Genomic DNA, 20,261 nt, shown 5'->3' on the forward strand with positions numbered 1-20,261 from the left:
TAGATGTGCTTGTGGGAAACATGGAAACAAGAAGGATGTGTGTACATCAAGTTAAGTTGCAGAGAGAAACAATGTGCCAGAATAGAGTTAAGAAGCTGGGAACAATACAGACGGTATAATGTAGCTGAATGTTGAACAGTGGCCACTTCTCCTGATCTGATGAGGTTGTGAAAGCATTTGCAGCACTGAGTGAAGGAGTTTGGTTCTGGACCACTGCTGCTTCAAGTCTGCACTGTCATTTAATAAGAACATGGCTGATTAAATTAAAACCTCAATTCCACATTCTTGCCTGCCTCTAGTAACCTTGCATGTCAAGAATCTTTCTAACTTTGCCTTAAGAGTATTCAAAGTCTGTGTTTCCATCACTCTTTTGAAGTTCCAAATACTCTCAACCCTCAGAGAAAAACTTCCCCTTACCTCTTTCTTATTTGGGCAACTGACAGTGACCCCTAGATTCTCTCACAAAATGAAGCAACCTCTGTGTATCCACTCTGTCTAGATCCCTCAGGATCTTAATATGTTTAATCATCCTTCCTTAAACAAGGATTACACAGTATTCAAAATGTGATCTTACTAATGCCCTTTATAACTGTAGCATAACCTCTCTACTATTTTTAATAAATTTCCCCAGCAAGAAAAAATAACATTTTATTGGCTTTCTTAATTACTTGCTGCATCTGCCTACTAGCCTTTTGTGAATCTTGCATTTAGACACCCAGATCCTTCCGTCTCTCAAAGCTTTACAGCATCTAACCTTCGAGGTAAAATGCTGCTTTTTACTTTCTCTTGCCAAAATGGACAAATTCACATTTTCCCATGTTATACTCCATTTGGCAGATCTTTGCCTAGTCATTTATCTATATCTCTTTGTGGCCACCTAATGAGCTTTTAATTTCCTGTCTGTCTTTGTGTCTTTTGCAAATTTAGCAACCATACCTTTAATACCTTCATTCAATTCATTTTTGTAAATAGTTTTAAATAAAATGTTGAAGCCCTGACACTGGCACACAAACTCATTCTATCTTGCCAACCAGGAAAAAAAATACCCATTTATGGTTACTTTTTGTTTTCTGTTGGCCAGGCAGTCTTCTATTCACAGCAAAATGTTACCTTCTACATTAGTAACCTTGGATGTGGCACTTAATTAATTATCTTAATAAAAGAAAATAAGTGTGAAGTGGTTCATTTTGGTAGGTCAAATATGTTGGCGGAATATAGTATTAATGGTAGGACTCTTGGCAGTATGGAGGATCAGAGGGATCTTGGGGTCCGAGTCCATAGGATGCTCAAAGCGGCTGCGCAAGTTGACTCTGTACTTAAGAAGGCATATGGTGTATTGTCCTTCATCAATCGGGGAATTGAATTTACGAGTCGAGAGGTATTGTTGCAGCTATATAGGTCCCTGGACAGACCCCACTTGGAGTATTGTGCTCAGTTCTGGTCGCCTCACTACAGGAAAGATGTGGAAGCCATAGAGAGGGTACAGAGGAGATTTACAAGGATGCTGCCTGGAATGCGGAGCACGCCTTATGAAAGCAGGCTGAGGGAACTCGGCCTTTTCTCCTTGGAGAGACGGAGGATGAGGGGGGACCTGATAGAGGTGTATAAGATGATGAGAGGTATTGATCGGGTATTGAGGCTTTTCCCCAGGGCTGAAATGGTGGCATAGGTTTAAGGTGCTGGGTAATAGATATAGAGGAGATGTCAGGGGTAAGTTTTTGCATCTTCAATGTCTCCCAACTTAACATTCAGCAAAGCATTAGTAAATCTGGGGCAGTCATGATGTCTGTCAAATTCCTCCACTGAGTTGTGAATGCAGCTGACTGTAGATGACCATCAACTCTCAAGCTTCTAAAATTCTTGTGCATAAATGTGCTGAAATTGAAAAAGCGAGCATAACCATGCATCTTCTTCCTGTTGGGTTGGGAATCCTGGAATGAATATGTTAAATGAAGCAGCTGAGTTAATTGTAGCAGTTAGCATAACGCTATTACAGCGCCAGTGACCCGGGTTCAATTCCGACACTGTCTGCAAGGAGTTTGTACGTTCTCCCCATGACTGTGTGGGTTTCCTCCGGGTGCTGCGGTTTCCTCTCTCATTCCAAAAAGACATAGGGGTTAGGAAGTTGTGGGCATTGCTATGTTGGCACCGGAAGCGTGGTGACACTTGCGGGCTGCCCCCAGCACATTCTCAGACTGTATTAGTTGTTAACGCAAGAAGAGGCATTTCACTGTGTGTTTTGATGTACATGTGACTAATAAATATCTCTTATTATATTATTATTAAGTCGGCCCAATCAAGCTTGTCACAACAAAGTAAAAGTCTGCTGAAGTATTTTGTTAATATACAGTTTGCAGCCTGTTGGTGGCACTGCTGAGCTGCAGGCCTTGGTATTAAAACCTTAATGCTAAGTCAATTAAGATAAGATATCTTTATTATAGTCATATGTACATTGAAACACACAGTGAAATGCATCTTTTTGCGTAGAGTGTTCTGGGGGCAGCTCGCAAGTGTCGCCACATTTCCGGCGCCAACATAGCATGCCCACAACTTCCTAACCCGTACGTCTTTGGAATGTGGGAGGAAACTGGAGCACCTGGAGGAAACCCACGCAGACACGGGGAGAACGTACTAACTCCTTACAGGCAGTGGCTGGATTTGAACCCTGGTCACTGGCGCTGTAAAGCATTACGCTAACCGCTAAGTTTGTTTTTCCTTTATTTCAGAAATCATAAAGTCAAAGTATTTATTTATTGTATTATTTAAATGCTAAATTAACATGGAGATTCCCCTCAGCTGTTGTTTGTTATATACATGTCACCTTAGTCTTCTCATCACGGCGAGAAATTTTATTATATCTCCTGCAGCCACAGAGTGAAGAATTCCACCATCTCAAAAGAACAACTTGGAGCAGTGCCTTCCTAAAAAAAGTAGAGTGGAGTGTACAAGATATTGGATAACTTCATGCTGGAGGCAAATCCAATGCACTTACAGGACACAAGAAGATCTAACAGAAACCACCTTCTTTCTGCAGGTGTTGTGTACTGGACGGTCCTGGGACATGGCTCAAACCCCGGCTCCATAAAACGGGCATTTCTCACAAGATTTGACGACAAGGGAAGCAATCCAACAGTAGCAGTGGACTTAAGTTTGAAATATATAGTGACACCTGATGGCATTGCCGTGGACTGGGTTGGAAAGTAAGGAACAAACATATAAAGCCATAAAGAGGATATAACTTGTAGTTTGATTTTAATAGCTAGGATTATTCTGAAAATTTAATTTATCGACATCACTTAGACCTCTTTGAATTTGTTTCACAGTCTCAGCTGAAGTTCTTTGGCAAGACTGAGAAGCAGATGTTTTACTTTCCAACTCAAAATCTGATGCATTTTAAAGCTTAATCTGTCATCTTTACAAACCTTTGACCCTATTTACACACCATGGTATGTTTTTGTTTATTGGATAAGTCATAGAGATTGGTTCAAAGTCCTCATGTTACTGCCCATGGTCACTGGTTTTCAAACTTGTTCTTGATGAACAAAGTGGCAGATTCCCTAATCTTCAGCAGAAGTGCAGTCTTCCTCATTCTTGTATGAAATTTATCATCCCCACAAATAGTGTGGGACGGTAGTGCCTGCCATCACAGGGCAGGCATGGTAGTGTAGCAGTTAGCGTTATACTATTACAGTGCCAGCGACCTGGGTTCAATTCTGGCCATTGTCTGTAAGGACTCTGTAAGGGGAGACACGTTCTCGCCGTGTCTGCATGGGTTTCCTCCAGGTGCTCTGTTTTCCTCCCACATTCCGAAGACGTACGGGTTAGGAAGTTGTGGGCATGCTATGTTGGCGCCAGAAGCATGGCGACACTTGCAGGCTGCCCCAGAACACTACGCAAAAAGATGCATTTCACTGTGTGTTTCGATGTACATGTGACTAATAATGATATCTTAGTTGTTTTTCCCTCCTTCCTTGCTTTATCTCTATGGCTTAGAATATTTGAAATTAAAATTTTACTTTGCCAATATGTAACTGTAGTCCATTACTAGAGCTAGAAAACCTCAGGAGGGATCTATGCCAACCTGTTTTGCTGCACAGGGACAAAGTAAGATGATCAAACCATTGTGCCATATTGTACCAGCAATTTTTCTCATTAATATTAGACCTGATACCTAGTTCCATAAAATCAGAAGGGGGAAACAACACTGAAGGTAGGGTAATCTTACTTATTTGATGTGCTATCTTTCATGCAAATGCTATTCTATGTATAAGTGGTTAGCAGTTGTAAGGGTGTTAAAACAAGCTCAACATATTCAATTTGTCCAAGATGGAATACTGAGATGGTGACTTCATCTGTTTTTAAAGGCATATTTATTGGACTGACTCCAGCACAAGCAGAATTGAGGTGGCAAAGCTAGATGGGAGATACAGGAAATGGCTGATTTATTCACTTCTAGACCAACCAGCTGCTATATCTGTAAACCCTAGACTTGGGTAAGCAAATTACAGTTTCACAGGCAGTTTACTTACATATTTTAGAATTAAGTATTTAACTTTTCCTACAGACATCACTATTCCACATTTATGAAAAATTTTGTCTTCCTGAGAAATGTTGGAACATTACACACTTGCTTCATCTAAGTATCTTAATTCCAGTTTTAGATTCAGTTGGTGTCACTGTCAGAAAATTTGAGGCTTAACCTCATTTGGGCTTATGAGGTAAAAATGAGGTTGACACTTCAGTGAACTATAAACAACATGCCGAGTTCTTTGCATGAGGTATTAAATTGAGGCCTATTCAGATGAATTATATTATTTGAAGAAAGGTATTTCTCAATACTACACACTGTAAAAGATAGATGATCTAGTTTGTGATCTTACTTACTGTTTATGGGATATTCCTGAATGGAAATTGGTGCAGTATTTACCTAAACAACAATGGTTAATTTGAAAAAGTAGTTCATTAATATGAAGTCAGTTCTTTTACCAGAAGATACTGAAGGCAAGAAGTTAAGCTTTTAAATTTATTTCTGTTCAGTATCTAACATTGGTGTAAATAAAAACATTTCATCCTCTTGAGCAAAACACACAAAATATTGGAGGAACTCAGCAGGTCAGGCAGGGAAATAAACATATCTCCAGTCCTGATAAAGGGTCTCGACGTGAAACATCGACTGTTTATTTCCCTCCAGAGATGCTGCCTGACCTGCTGAGTTCCTCCAGCATTTTGTGTGTTTTGCTCCAGATTCCAGCATCATCCTCCTGACATTTTATAGATCAGAACTAGAAGTTACAGTCTAGTATTGTTGAGCAGTTCTTATGATTTGATCTACCTGCCTCTCAACATGTAACTCACATATTACATATATCATTCCTAGTGTAATCAAAGCTTGACTTCCTCAAATTCATTAGCTTTGAGAAAAGTTAGTTTGAAAAATGTTCTCCCTAACTCCTTATGAACACATCATGAATATATGAAGCAAACTTGTAACGAAGATGAGATTCAGGATTAATTGCACCTTTTGAAAACATTCTGATAGAAGGTCATGAACTTAAAATGTTAACTCACTTTCTTTCTTCACCGTTGCTGTCCAAAATGCTGAGTATCTCCAGCATTTTCTGTTTCATTTTAGGTCTCCGTCATCTGTAGTTTATGCTTTTCCTTTAAAAATGATCTAATTTGAAACCAATTTTGAAGTTTGAAATTTATGGAAAAATCCAGTGTTTGTTAAAAGAAATGAAAAAAAAGTAACAGAGCAGGAAGAAAGTCAGATGGAAAGTCTATGCCAAAATAAACACCTACGGGCTATAAAATAAGTGTTCTTCACTACCTTGAATTTTGGAATGTTTTTATGTTCACAGTGAATGCAATGCAGTAACAGGAAGGGCCACAGTCTACCCTTTCACTGCTGATTCAATGCAGGTTGGGTATAGTATACCCCACTTCTCTTATAAGTAAACAAAAAAATGTAGACACGTCTTATGAATGGAACTAAGCTACAGATTGTTAATAAGTGAAGGATTTAGACATAGAAGCAGATTAAGTTTGCAGATTAAGTTAGCAAGACATTATTCAGTTTTGAAAAATCTGAATTAGGTGTAGAAAATGGTGGAAATGTTCAGATCAAATGGCATCAGTGGAGAGAGCTTAATTTTAATGAGTATATTAATGTAATTGAGATTTCTAGTCATTTAATTTGAATCTATATTTTAAAAAAGGCCAATATGTTGTGAGGATGTTTGACTGACAGAAATGTCTTATGAAAGTTATTGGAAAGAAGAGATTAATGGGCTTGATACCTTGAAATATTATTATGTCAAATAATCACACGCAAGTTTTTGTTCACCTTGCAGAATTTAGGTGTGCCTTTTCTGAGCATTCTTAGACCTCAGTAGAGGAGTGTCATAAGAGCTGGAAGTTAGACTGTGTTTTCGATATGTTAGGACTTGGCCTGCCTTTGGGTATTCTGGGTTGGACTGTTATGGAATGGCCTTTGTCAGTCTATGAACCTGATGGGGTTTTGCAATATTCCAATAAATTTGGTGATCATCGCTGCTAGTAGATGTTTTTATTAAATTCTAGATCATTAATCAAATTTAAATTTTAGACATAGCATGATAGGATTTGAACTCAGAGCATCTGAATTATTAATCCTAGACTATTATAAATCCAATAATTTAACACTTACACTACCACAGTATCCTGGGTACACAGTGAAGTCCCTTTCAATGAGGTCCTTGTTGCCTCTCCTTATCACTGGCAGTCTCCCTGGTTGTTTATAGCCCTTGATGTGTCCCAGTGAGGCAGACCTCTGCCATTAGAATCAAAACTAAAGGGCCTTTCTTTGATGCTACCAGTTTTCATTGGTTTTATGATAGAAGTTCTTAGGAAGTATAATCAGGCCAAATACTTTGCACTATCCACCCTCCAAATTATTGGACCCCTTTCTTTTTCAAAATAATGCATATATAATACAACCCATACTAAAATAGAAAACAGAACTTGAATGTACTTCAATTATTCAAACGATATCAAATTCATTTACATGTACTGTCTTTAAATCTTATTTTAGGCTGTTCTACTGGACAGACTGGGGCATTCATCCCAAGATAGAGTGTGCCTGGATGGATGGACAGCACCGGCAGGTGTTGGTTAATAGAGACCTGGGCTGGCCTACAGGCCTCACCATAGATTATCTCAACGGTGACAGAATCTATTGGAGTGATTCCAAAGAGAACCTCATAGAGTCTATGAAGTTTGATGGGACTGACAGAATACTGGTTATTAATGGAGGTGAGACTTGTGCAAGGACATTTTTATGGATTTATTTCTCAACAGTAATCTCAGGGCTGAGCCTAAGCAAGTAACTGAATCTGCTGTGAACATCTGGAAACAATTTACAGTTGAAATAATTTAAATATTTTATCATGTTGTAAATACTTAATGTGAAGCAATAGTTTTCTCAGTACTGCAATACTATCGGACTCTACTTAAATGCATATAATACTGTCAATTGTAGTCCATATTTTTAGGGAAGTATCAGAAGTTACCCACATAATTCCTGACATTTCCCTGCAACTTCAAGGATTTCCATTAAACACAAAACATTCTGATGTTATCAGCTGTTCACATTATTTTTCAAGAAAGTATTCTGACTTTGAACTCCTTCCAGAAGAATGAAGAATTAAAACAGTTCCCAAGCACTTGCACTGGGGAATCTGTTCCAACAACATACAACAGGTTAGACCTGGCCCCACTCTACCTCTGTGATGTTTATTCAAAGTCAGTTGAAGTTGCTTTCATATGCACAAGTACATCTATGCACAGGTGCAATGAAAAACTTACTTGCAGCAGCATCACATTACAAGAAGGATCCAGCAGTTGTTCTAGCCATTGAGGCTAAAGTTAGTTCATCATAGAGAAACAAAGGACTGCAGATGCTGGAATCTAGATGAAAAACACTATGATGCTGGAGGAACTCAGCAGGCTAGGCAGCATCCGTGGAGAAAAAGAGGCGGTCAACGTTTCGGGTCAGGACCCTCCCTCAGGACTGAAGATAGGAAAAGGGGAAGCCCATTATATAGGAGGGAAAAGCAGAGCAGTGATAGGTGGACAGAAGAGGGGAGGCGGGGTGGGCACAGGGTGGTGATAGGTAGATGCAGGTAAGAGATAGTGATAGGCAGGTGCAGAGGAGGGGAGTTCATCAGTGAATAGGATTGACTTACTGATGGTTGGAAATCCTAGGTCTTATTTGTTCATTTTTATAATTTTAAGGAGTGCATGATAGATAGATAGATATTATTAGTCGCATGTACATGAGTTTACATATCTACAGCTACTTCCAGGACTAGTATACAAAACCTAAATTACAGCCTGCAACTAACCTCAATTTTCTTCAGCTGTGATTTTCAGATTGGAGACCTGTAACGAGTGGTGTGCTGCAGGAATCTGTGCTGGATTCTTTATTGTTCATTATGTATGTTGATTGGGAAGAGAATGTAGGTGGCATGATTAGTAGGTTTCAGGCGACACCAACATTGATGGTATGGTAGACAGTGAAAAAGGTTGTCTAAGGTTACAACAGGATATTGATCAACTGGAAAAGTGGGCAAAAGAATGGCAGATGGAGTTTATCTCAGACAAGTGCAAAATGATGCATTTTGGGAATTAAAACCAGGCCAAGACATGCACAGTGAATGGCAGCGCCCTGGAGAGTGTTACTGAACAGCGAGACCTTGAGGTACAAGTACATAGTTCCCTGAAAGTGGTGACATAGGTAGACAAAGTGGTGAAGAAGGCATATGGTATATTTATCTTCATCGGCTGAGTCATTGAGTATGGGAGATGAGATGTCATGTTACAGTTGTACAAATCGTTGGTTAGGCCGCACTTGGAGTATTGTGTTCAGTTCTGGTCACCACACTATAGAAAGGATGTGATTAAGCTGGAGACGGTACAAAAAAGATTCACAAGGATGCTGCTTGGACTGGAGAGCTTAATTATAAGGAGAGATTAGATGGGCTGGGACCATTTTCCCTGGAGTGAAGGAGGCTAAGGGGTCACCTTACAGAGGTTTATAAAATTAAGAAAGGTATGGATAGAATGGATAGTCATCGTCACCCACGGTAATGGAGCCTAAAACTAGAGGGCAGAGGTTTAAGGTGAAAAAGGAAATATTTAAAGGGGATCTGAGGAGCAAGTTTTTCACACAGAGGGTAGTGGGTGTATGGAACAATCTGCCAGGGGAAGTGGTAGGAGCAGGTACCATTACAATGTTTAAAAGACATTTGGATAGGTACATGGACAGGAAAAGTTTCGAGGGATGTGGGCCAAATGCAGGCAAATGGGATTAGCATAGATGATAAGCCTCTTGGTCAGCATGGATGAGTTGGGCCAAAGTGCCTGCATAACTCTGCCTTACTAACAGAAATTGGAGCTGTAATTTGCAATCTGCAACTTTTGTTTTTAACTCCCAGTAAACAAGGAATAAACCACTCAGCAAGTTCAAAGGAGAAGTGAATTAAAGGATCCCCACTGGGATATTGATGTGTATACAGTATACGTATACTCCTGCTCAAATTTCTTGTGTTATTTGTAGTGAACTTGCACCCCATTGTTTATCAAGTATGATAGGGTGTAAGTTCACTTCAAATAACATATGAACCTCTGACTTAAAAATATTCAGACTCTGCTTGCACCACCCTTTAAGGAAGAAAGCTTCAAAGATTCTCAACCATCTGAGAGAAAATATTGTACACCATCTCTGTCTTAAATGGGAGACCTCTTATTTTTAAAAAGTGACCCCTGGCTCTAGGTTCTACCACAAGAGAGATCATTCTCTCCGCATACACCCTGTGAAGATCCCTCAGCACCTTAAATATTTTATTCAGTTCTCCTCTCATTTCACTTCAGCAAAATAAGCTTAGACTGTCCAGCTTCTCATCATAAGACAACCTACTCATTCTAGGTATTAAGCTTAATAAATCTTCTCTGAATTGATTCCAATGCATTACTCTCCTTCTTTAAATAAGGAAAACAATACTGTACACAGTACACCAGATGTGGTCTTCCCAGTGCCCTTTATAAATGAAACATAACCTCACTACTTTTGTATTCAATTACCCTTGCAATGAACAATAACATTTTGTTATCTTTCCTAATTTCTTGCTGGACCTTCACAGTGAGTTTTTGAACACCCAGATCTCTGCATGTTGGAATTCTGCAATCCCTCACTATTTTAGTCATATGCTTTTATTTTACCTTTCTGCCAAAATAAACAATTTTGCATTTTCCACCTTAATATTCCAGTTGCCAGATTTTTGCCACTCACTTAATCTGTCTATATACCTATATAACCTCCTGTATCCCTCTGCACAACTTGCTACCAATCTTTGTGTCACCATATATATATCTTTGCAACTATATCTTTGTCCGTCATTTATATAAATTGTAAAATGTTGTAGTACTGATACCCATGACACACCTCATTAATCTTGCCAACCTGAATGTTATGGTGAGGTTGTATAAGACATTGGTGAGGCCAGATTTGGAGTATTGTGTGCAGTTCTGGTCACCTAACTATAGGAAGGATATTTGTAAGATTGAAAGAGTGCAGAGGAGATTTACAAGAATGTTGCCAGGTCTTCAGGAGTTGAGTTACAGGGAAAGATTGAACAAGTTAGGACTTTATTCTTTGGAGCGCAGAAGAATGAGGGGAGATTTGATAGAAGTTTACAAAATTATGAGGGGTATAGACAGAATTAATACAAGTAGGCTCTTTCCACCTAGATTAGGAGAGATAAGTACGAGAGGACATGGCTTTAGGGTGAAAGGGGAAAGGTTTAGGAGGAACATTAGGGGGAACTTCTTCACTCAAAGAGTGGTGGGAGTATGGAACAGGCTGCCATCTGATGTAGTAAATGCTGGCTCATTCTTGAGTTTTAAGAATAAATTGGACAGATACATAGACGGGAGAGGTCTGGAGGGTTATGGACTGGGTGCAGGTAAATGGGACTAGCGGAATAACGTTTTGGCACAGAGTAGAAGATCCGAATGGTCTGTTTTCTGTGCTGTAGTGTTCTATGGTTCTATGGTTCTAAAACACGTTTATACCCATTGTCTGTTTCCCGTTAGCTTGCCAACCTTCTATCTATGCCAAGATATTACCTTCTGCATAAGCTTTTATTTCCCACAATAACCTTTAATGTGGAGCTTCATCAAATGCCTTTTGGAAATCTGAACATCCAATAAGTTAGCCAGACCTGATTTCCCTTTCACAGATCATGCTGACTTTGCACATCTTTGGTCTCTGCCACATTTTTCTTATTCCTCCTCTTCCTGCTGCTAGGCAGTGGCAAGGGTTCTGCTCTTCCTTTTAGTCTGGTCAAGGAGGATGGAGCAGTTAACAACAAAGGTACTGCAGACAGCACAGTTTCTGCTGGAAGACCTCAAAGATCATCTCTCTGATGTTCCCAATGGCCCATGACTTCAAATCCACACTCTCCATCACGTCCTGGAACTCACATGGGAGTGAGGAACCATTGATACAGAGGAAAGCCATTGCCCCCAAGATCTATTCATTCCTCCAGTGCACCAGCTGAAGTCAAGTAGACACAGAGGACTGCCTCAGAACGAATGAAGCATGCAAGCTTCCTCAGGGCTTAGGGAAGATCATTAGGATTTTTTGACATACATCGCATATTTGTACGTTCAGAGATTGATAGGCTGTCTTGGTGAAGAATAGCTTGGCATTCTCATGTGGGCTCATTCAAGTGTCATTTGAATGCAACCTACTACAGGAAGTCTGGTTTATTGGCAAATCCACATGCCCATACTGCCTGCTGCTCTACTCTAGGGGAAAGAGAGCTCATCTTGAATAGAAAGCCGTAGTTATAGTGCTTCTTCCTTTTAGGCCTCTCCACCTGCTTCTGGTTGAGCTCAAGATCCATCAAGGCCAGTACTAAAGCACCCATATTTATTAAACAAATTGAAGGCTTTGGCACAGCAATGAGAAAATATATTCCCTGTAATCCGGTACCTCCAGTTTTCAACTAAGCTAATGCTAATGAAATCTCCTCTATACCTGTCCCCCACAGACCTGTGAGCAATTAATGACTCCTTCAAATATACTTTGCTTCCTGCTGTTCAGAGCAGATCTCCTGTGTTTGGCATACATTGCCTTGGTTATATATAATCATTTGAAAGTGGCAGGCATCAAATGAGCATTGCTAGAAGATTGGCCTCACACTTTATATGCTGCGTACTTCCACTTATACATGTATGATGTTTATGGAACCATGTGAATGAATATTGCAAATACCGCAAAGTGCTGCAATGTGATTGCAAATCATGCTTGAAATAGCACATAAATGGGAAATACAACATTTCTAGACTTAGAAACTCCCAAGAGCAAATGTTGACTTCCCCATTCTTTGATTATTTAAAATACAATTGGATAAAATTCATATCATCCTTCATTTTCAATTTAGGCAATATTTTAAAATGAACTTTTACTACACAAGGTTAACGTTTTGTTTTTACTTTTTTTCTATCAGACCTAGGTAACCCATTTAGCCTGGATGTTTTTGAAAATCATTTGTACTGGACATCGAAAGGGAGTGGTGAAGTATGGAAACAAGATAAATTTGGAAATGGACAGAAGGTTAAGATAATGACAGTAAACCCATGGCTAACTCAAGCTAGAATTTATCAGGAGAATCGTTACAATCACTCAGGTACAATCTCATATCCAAGACTAGGTCTGATCTAAAATTGTACAGTTAAATATTCAGCCACTGAGTGCCCACAAGTATAGTATTCAAAATCAATTTTACTTTCAAAATTCTACAGATGTGAAGATGTTGAGAGTTTATTAATACATTTTATTTGCCGATCCTAATCACACACACAAGATGTTCAAAATGACAGCAACTATATTTTAAGTTTGTTATCCATTTTGCCAGTGTAAGCAGTAACGACAAGCCCCTGACATTTATGATTAGTTAAACATGCTCACTGCCACACAAAATAAAATAAATGCCTATTTTCTTATTCCCATACCCAAGATGCTGGCTATATACAGAACTATACACAATCTTAAAGAGCAATTATATAGTATTCCAGAACAGAAAATGTACTGACTGCAACAACTCTACAGGCCTTAATTCCATAGTAATGAAAGCAAATTAGCCAATTATTTGTGTATAATATGCAGAGGATATTAAAATATTCTCTTTCGTGCTGTCTGAGATTTTGCCTTATTTAACTTCACATCACATGAAAAGAAGTGATCTATATAAAGAAGAAAGTAGCACAGTATGATAATCATCATTAAATTTTCAGTCCTTCATTAGAATGCTAGATGGGGCCACTTCATAGGCCAAAATCTGTAAACTATTTTTAGTTAATCACATGATTATGATAAATAATCATGATTATGGTAAATGAAAGAAATCAAAAATAAAATTCCTAATCATCCACCTGTCAATGATACTAAATGTGTTATATAGTAGTGTTGATCAGAGAACTAAGTACAAGGTACAGAAATATGCACTGATGGTGATTAGCACTACTGAGAAGGGACGAATTTCTAGGCAAAGCTGCCTTATACTATACCCAGCTATCTGCTGTATCTCAGTTGTATAAAGAATTTGACACTGGAAAATGTCATCCCCTTAAATCCTCTTAGGCGGCATGTTAGCGTAGCAGTTAGCGTGACGCTGTTACAGCGTCAGCGATCAGGGTTCAATTCCCGTCGCTGTCTGTAAGGAGTTTGTACATTCTCCCTGTGTCTGCGTGGGTTTCCTCCGGGTGCTCTGGTTTCCTCCCACATTCCAAAGACGTATGGGTAGGGTAACATGGGCTTAAATGGGTGGTGCAGACTCATTGGGCCAGAAGGGCCTGTTACCGTGCTGTAAGTAAAGTTTTAAACAATTAGTGTGATATTATAAGTAATATTGTGCTGTGTTATTCACCACTCTGCTGTGGGTAGAAGTGAAGATTTGCAACTCACGGTTACTGTACTGGTTGATGCATGTGCATCCCTCAATGTGCAGAGTGAAAAACTCTTCAGCAATCTTCACTGGCGTCCTAACTCTAACTTGGGGAGGAAATCCCAGAACATTTCCTTACAATATTACTAACTCTCAGGGAATGTTTTCATCACAATAGCATTAGAACATAGAACATAGAAAAGTACAGCACAATACAGGCCCTTCAGCCCACAATGTTGTGCCAAACTTTAAGCCTCGCCTAAGACTATCTAACCCCTTCCTCCCACATATCCCTCTATTTCAAATTCCTCTATATGCTTATCTAGTAACCTCTTGAATTTGACCAATGTACCTGCCTCCATCACTGCCCCAGGCAGCGCATTCCATGCACCAACCACTCTCTGGGTAAAAAACCTTCCTCTGATATCTCCCTTGAACTTCCCACCCATTACTTTAAAACCATGCCCTCTTGTACTGAGCATTGGTGCCCTGGGAAAGAGGCGCTGGCTGTCCACTCTGTCTATTCCTCTTAATATTTTGTACACCTCTATCATGTCTCCTCTCATCCTCCTTCTCTCCAAAGAGTAAAGCCCTAGCTTCCTTAGTCTCTCCTCATAATGCATATTCTCTAAACCAGGCAGCATCCTGGTAAATCTCCTCTGCACCCTTTCCAATGCTTCCACATCCTTCCTATAATGAGGCAACCAGAACTGGACACAGTACTCTATAAGTGTGGTCAAACCAGAGTTTTATAGAGCTGCATCATTACCTTGTGGCTTTTAAACTCGATCCCTCGACTTATGAAAGCTAACATCCATAAACTTTCTTAACTACCCTATCCAACTGTGAGGCAACTTTCAAGGATCTGTGGATATGGACCCCCAGATCCCTCTGCTCCTCCACACTACCCAGAATCCTGCCATTAACTTTGTACTCTTCCTTGGAGTTTGTCCTTTCAAAGTGTACCACCTCACACTTCTCCGGATTGAACTCCATCTGCCACTTCTCAGCCCAGCTCTGCATCCTATCAATGTCCTTCTGCAATCTTTGACAATCCTCTACACTATCCACAACACCACCAACCTTTGTGTCATCTGCAAACTTGCCAACCCACCCTTCTACCCCCTCATCCAAGTCATTAATAAAAATCACGAAAAGCAGAGGTCAGAACCAATCCTTGTGGGACACCGCTAGTCACAGCCCTCTAATCTGAATGCACTCCCTCCACCACAACCCTCTGCTTTCTACAGGCAAGCCAGTTCTGAATCCACATGGCCAAGCTTCCCTGGATCCCATGCCCTCTGACCCTCTGAAGAAGCTTACCATGTGGAACCTTGTCAAATGCCTTACTAAAATCCATGTAGACCACATCTACTGCACTACCCTCATCAATCTGGTCACCTCCTCAAAGAACACTATCAGGCTTGTGAGACATGATCTGCCCTTCACAAAGCCATGCTGGCTGTTCCTGATCAGACCATGATTCTCCAAATGCCCATGGATTCTATCTCTAAGAATCCTTTCCAACAGCTTGCCCACCACAGACGTAAGGCTCACTGGTCTATAATTCCCTGGACTATCCCTACTACCTTTTTTGAGTAAGGTGACAACATTTGCCACCCTCCAAATGAGGACTCAAAGATCTTAGCCAAATCTCCTCCCTCACCTCGTGGAGCAGCCTGGGGAATATTCCGCCAGGCCCCGGGGACATATCTGTCCTAATATTTTCTAACCGCTCCAACATATCCTCTGTCTTGATATCAATATGCTCTGGAACATTAACCTTACCAACACCATCCTCAGTGTCATCGAGGCCCCTCTCCTTGGTGAATACTGAAGAGAAGTATTCATTGAGGACCTCACCCACTTCCACAGCTTCCGGGCACATCTTCCCACCTTAATCCCTAATTGGTCCTACCTTTACTCCTGTCATCCTTCTGCTCTTCACAAAAGTGAAAAATGCCTTGGGGTTTTCCTTGACTCTACTTGCCAAGGCATTTTTATGTCCCTTTCTTGCTTTCCTCAGCCCCTTCTTTGCTACCCTGTATTCCTCAAGAGACCTATCTGATCCTTGCTGCCTAAACCTTATGTGTGCTGCCTTCTTCCTCCTAACTAGATTCTTCCTTCGTCCTCTTAACTAGCATTCAAACCTTTGGCATTAACATGACATTCTATGTAATCTTAGATGACTTGGTAGGGTTTATATTATAAGGTTCTTGTATATAGTTGCTACAAGAAATCCTAGAATTTGTGGAGACGATCATATATATCATATCTGTAATATGAGCATTAACACAGTACCCAAAATGACCTCACTGGGTGAAAGTGAAACTGCATCAAGTGAAGATGTCCCAGTGCATGACAATTGTCACAAAAATAGGAACAGATCATAGAAGGTGCATCTTCTAATGATGTTGCACTTGCGTTGTAAGATTTTCACAAAATTCACCATGAGCTTATGATTGCACTGGCTTCAGATCTTGAGCTAAGAAGTAATCCCACTTCATCCTTTATTTGTTAAAGGAGCACATTATAAACATTGCTGATGAAAGTCATCAAAGAATCCTAAAAACTACATAATTGTTGAGAGAGGTTTGATTCCCAGGAATAAATAGTTTAGTTGAGCACAAAATTAACAAATGTCTAGTGTGTCAATCACATGTTAAACTGCAAGAACTGATATGATTTAGCCAGAGGGCCATGATATTGGTTTTGCAGGTATGTATTCTGGTGACTATTTGCTTGTCATTATCAATGACAATAGTGGATATTGTCAGTTCTACCTCCACTAAAGCTAAAAGACTGGATATTATCTTTGCACTGATTAGTGTACTGCAGATAGTGAGTATTGAGAACAGACCACCATTCAACAGGAAGTTTGCAAATATCACATCTGAGAGACTTAGTAAAGAAGTGATAGGAAAGCTAAGATGATCAGAATGGATCTTTTAATTACCATGAGTTGCTATGGAATGCTACATTGGTACAATTTTTTTTAAGAATAATCTGTTTATTTCCTTTAAGGATGCACAGTAGTTTGTCTAATTCATTACACAGGGCAAGGATTTATCCATCACAGTTTACAACGGCCATCTGTATTCAGTTTTGTCCTTCCGTGATAAATAAACAAGAGACTTCTTTAACACTCCCCACCTTGAATTTTCTTAGGTAATGAAGCAACCAAGACAAATCAGATAAGGTTGTCTCCAGCATAAATCCCGTCATCAAAGCTTCTCTGAAACTCCATGTATCAATGAGTTCGCCCTATAATTCTCACCCTTGCTTTCAAATTTGTTTTGACATTGCCCCATTCTACCTTATGTATTTGCTGCAGCCTTAAGTGCTCAGGTGTATCCTGTTCTGTTCTGACACTGCAGTATTTTCTGTCTTCTTCTTCTTGTATTCCATTAGTGATGGGCATATGGTCAGCTATGAAGTTCCTGTCATTTAGACCACACTCCATTACACAATTTGTCTTGCTTTTCTTGCTTTATTTTTAAACTTCCTTACACCCCTTCTCTTTTATTGTGGCTTTAGCAACTCCACTGAAATTTTCCCCTTTCATTCGTGCATGATGTCCACTATTTTCCCCTTAATGTGAAAGCATCTTCCTACATCTGAAGCTTCTTTCACAATTGAATTAAATGCATAGTTTTAATACTTTGGAATACAGTTTTTATTTTAATTTTCCATTCTTGTTTCAGTGCCTAATCCTTGCAAGAATGTCTGTAGTCATCTGTGTTTGCTCAGACCGGGAGGCTACACTTGTGCTTGTCCTCAGGGTAGTCACTTTCAAGACAGCAGTCGTTCTGAGTGTGACGCAGGTATGTGCATTTGATCAATCCACTTATTCAAGATGGAAAATCTTTTAAGGACAACAACATCTATTGGGGCATACAATATTTTCTTTTCTCATAAATCGAATTTATCAATGTCTTTGCTGATTTTTTTTTGTTCAATCTGTTATTTCTATATAAATGCACTTGTGGCTTTTGCCAGTTCTACATCACTGATACTCCTTACACCAAATGAGATACCCCTTGCCTTTTTAACTTTTCACTTGATGATTTTTAACTTTTACCCTCTGGTATTTAAATCTTTAATTTCAGTTAAGCATTTACCAGGATCAATTTTGTTCATAACCTTTATAATCTTGAAATCTATAATGAAATTACTCACTTGACTCTCTTCCTTTCCAAAACCAAGCCATATTCCTCAAATTTTTCTCATAACAAACTTTTTTTTCCCAGTATTATTCTTATTGCTCACCTCTGTAACCCTGAAGAAATACCTTGGCATTTGTGACTTGGGTAAAGCAGTAAATTAGAACAAATCTCAGTATTCTACTTGCATCAATGTTCTTCATTTGTGTTCATCTTGATGTGCTTAAAATATTACATAAATAGATTGAGTTTGCCTGCTCATAATCTGTGAAGAAAATCCATTGGGAGAAATTGAATGTATTATCAATGGAAATAAAAAAAACACGGAGAGCACAATTTTGCTGAGATGTTGTTTCTCTGGAATTCAAAGCCTATGGTCCTAACACTATGCAGCTCTTCCCTTGCATTCTACTGTAATTTAAACTAAAATCTGCTTGAGAAACAGGACTTCCTTGATCCAGCCTTCAATAAATTATGGGTGCAAGGGTGGTGATAGAGTGCGGGATGTCCATCTCCCAGAAATATGGAAATGTACAAACGAGAGAATAACTATTTTCCTAAATCAGGGTCTTTTACACTTTAGCCCTGATTGAAGTTTGTTATAGTACTATAAAACAGACATCCAATCAGATGCAATCATTTGCAATTATAACACAGGCGCAGCTTTTGTAGAGAAAGGTTTTTGGTTGAAAGCTCTAAGTGATGGGTATGATATATGGGGGTGTATTTTCAGCTCAAACCTCACGTTCATAATTTGCAAGGCAAGAAGAAAAATCCAGGGAATGAAACTGAATATATTGCCATGCAGGGAGTCAGTACAGATCCTCTGGGCTGAACGGGCTGTTCTTGTGTCATAATGATTCTTCACTTCTATTATAATGGAGTAAAGGATTAGGAATTTGCTGAATCAGGGATTCTGTTGTTTTAAGCCTTTTATAGGGTATTTCGAATTCTTGGAACAGTGAGGGGTCCAGACCAAGATCACATCCTGCACCCCTAAAGATCCTATTTCAAATTTCTTTTAATGACGTCCTTCATTAAAAATGCCTATTTTAAATAAAGTTGACCTAGATTAGCAGAGACGTGTCTGTTTCAAACATTAGAGTATAATGCTCGTGTGGTGAAGGTACTCTCATAATGGAATTGAGTAATGACTTCCAATAATGGCAATATATTTCTCTAACAGGCTAGTGGAGAGTATTCCATCACACTCCTGTCTGCTGATCAGTAGATGATAAGTGAAGTTCAAGAAGTGAATTATTGCCACAGGATAGTCTGACGTGATTTTATTGCCATTGGTATTTTATGCGGCTGGTCCAGTTCTATTTCTGGTCAGTGGTGATCCAAAGATATTGGTAGGGAACTTGTTGATGGTACTGCTATTGGATATCAAGACTCTTTTTGGAGATCCACATTCCATGACTCCTGTGTGGTCTGAATGTTCTGTAACCTATTAACCAATGCCTATATGTTGTCTGGGTCTTGCTCCATATAGGTTCAGACTTTGTTCTTTATCTTGTATGGTCAAATGGGCTGCAATTAGAGATATGTTCATAACGCCTCAGTAAACATTTTTTAATAATCGTTCCTAAATGTACATTACAGTAGTTTAATGAAAGTAGAATACTGACAAGTTCTGAGACCTTATCCTCTCGTCACCATTTAACTAGACTCTGACAACTTGCACTCATTTCCTATCAAACTTTATTTACTTATGCACAAGGAAAACAATCCAGCTTCTGTCATCAAACTATTCCAAAGTTTCAACAAAGAACTGTCGTTTTTATATAGATATTGACCAATTGAAATCTTGCACACCTTAGAATCCCTTATTTGCGTACATAAAATACCAATCATGATACATTAATATAGGTGTTAATAACCAATAGAAACTACATGTTAATGGTCAATTATACCTTAGTGTTAGTAAAGTAATTGTCCAATACTTGGTGTGTGCCTTGCAGTCCTTTGTTTGCATCCTTGTCTTGGTCTGCTGAGGCTCCTCATGTCCTTGGTACTTCAAGCTATTCACATGGGACTTCATCCTCCCAAGGACCCTTGTTCTGTACAGACTATCTTAACCCTTGTTATGCTGCAGCTTCCACAA

The 20,261-nt window shown here is 39.3% G+C and overlaps 1 protein-coding gene across 2 annotated transcripts in view; it reads left to right on the plus strand.

Annotated features, from left to right (window-relative positions):
• lrp2a (low density lipoprotein receptor-related protein 2a) overlaps positions 1 to 20,261 on the plus strand; it is a 178,774-nt gene that overhangs the window by 144,830 nt on the left and 13,683 nt on the right. For both annotated transcript variants that reach the window (XM_052027503.1, XM_052027511.1), the window contains exons 61-65: positions 3,035 to 3,200; positions 4,365 to 4,493; positions 7,073 to 7,293; positions 12,555 to 12,734; positions 17,696 to 17,815. In XM_052027503.1, the coding sequence (XP_051883463.1) occupies positions 3,035 to 3,200; positions 4,365 to 4,493; positions 7,073 to 7,293; positions 12,555 to 12,734; positions 17,696 to 17,815 (816 nt within the window). The remainder of the gene's footprint in view (positions 1 to 3,034; positions 3,201 to 4,364; positions 4,494 to 7,072; positions 7,294 to 12,554; positions 12,735 to 17,695; positions 17,816 to 20,261) is intronic.

Source organism: Pristis pectinata, chromosome 1 (genome assembly GCF_009764475.1).
Source record: "Pristis pectinata isolate sPriPec2 chromosome 1, sPriPec2.1.pri, whole genome shotgun sequence".
NCBI classification, from domain to species: domain Eukaryota; kingdom Metazoa; phylum Chordata; class Chondrichthyes; order Rhinopristiformes; family Pristidae; genus Pristis; species Pristis pectinata.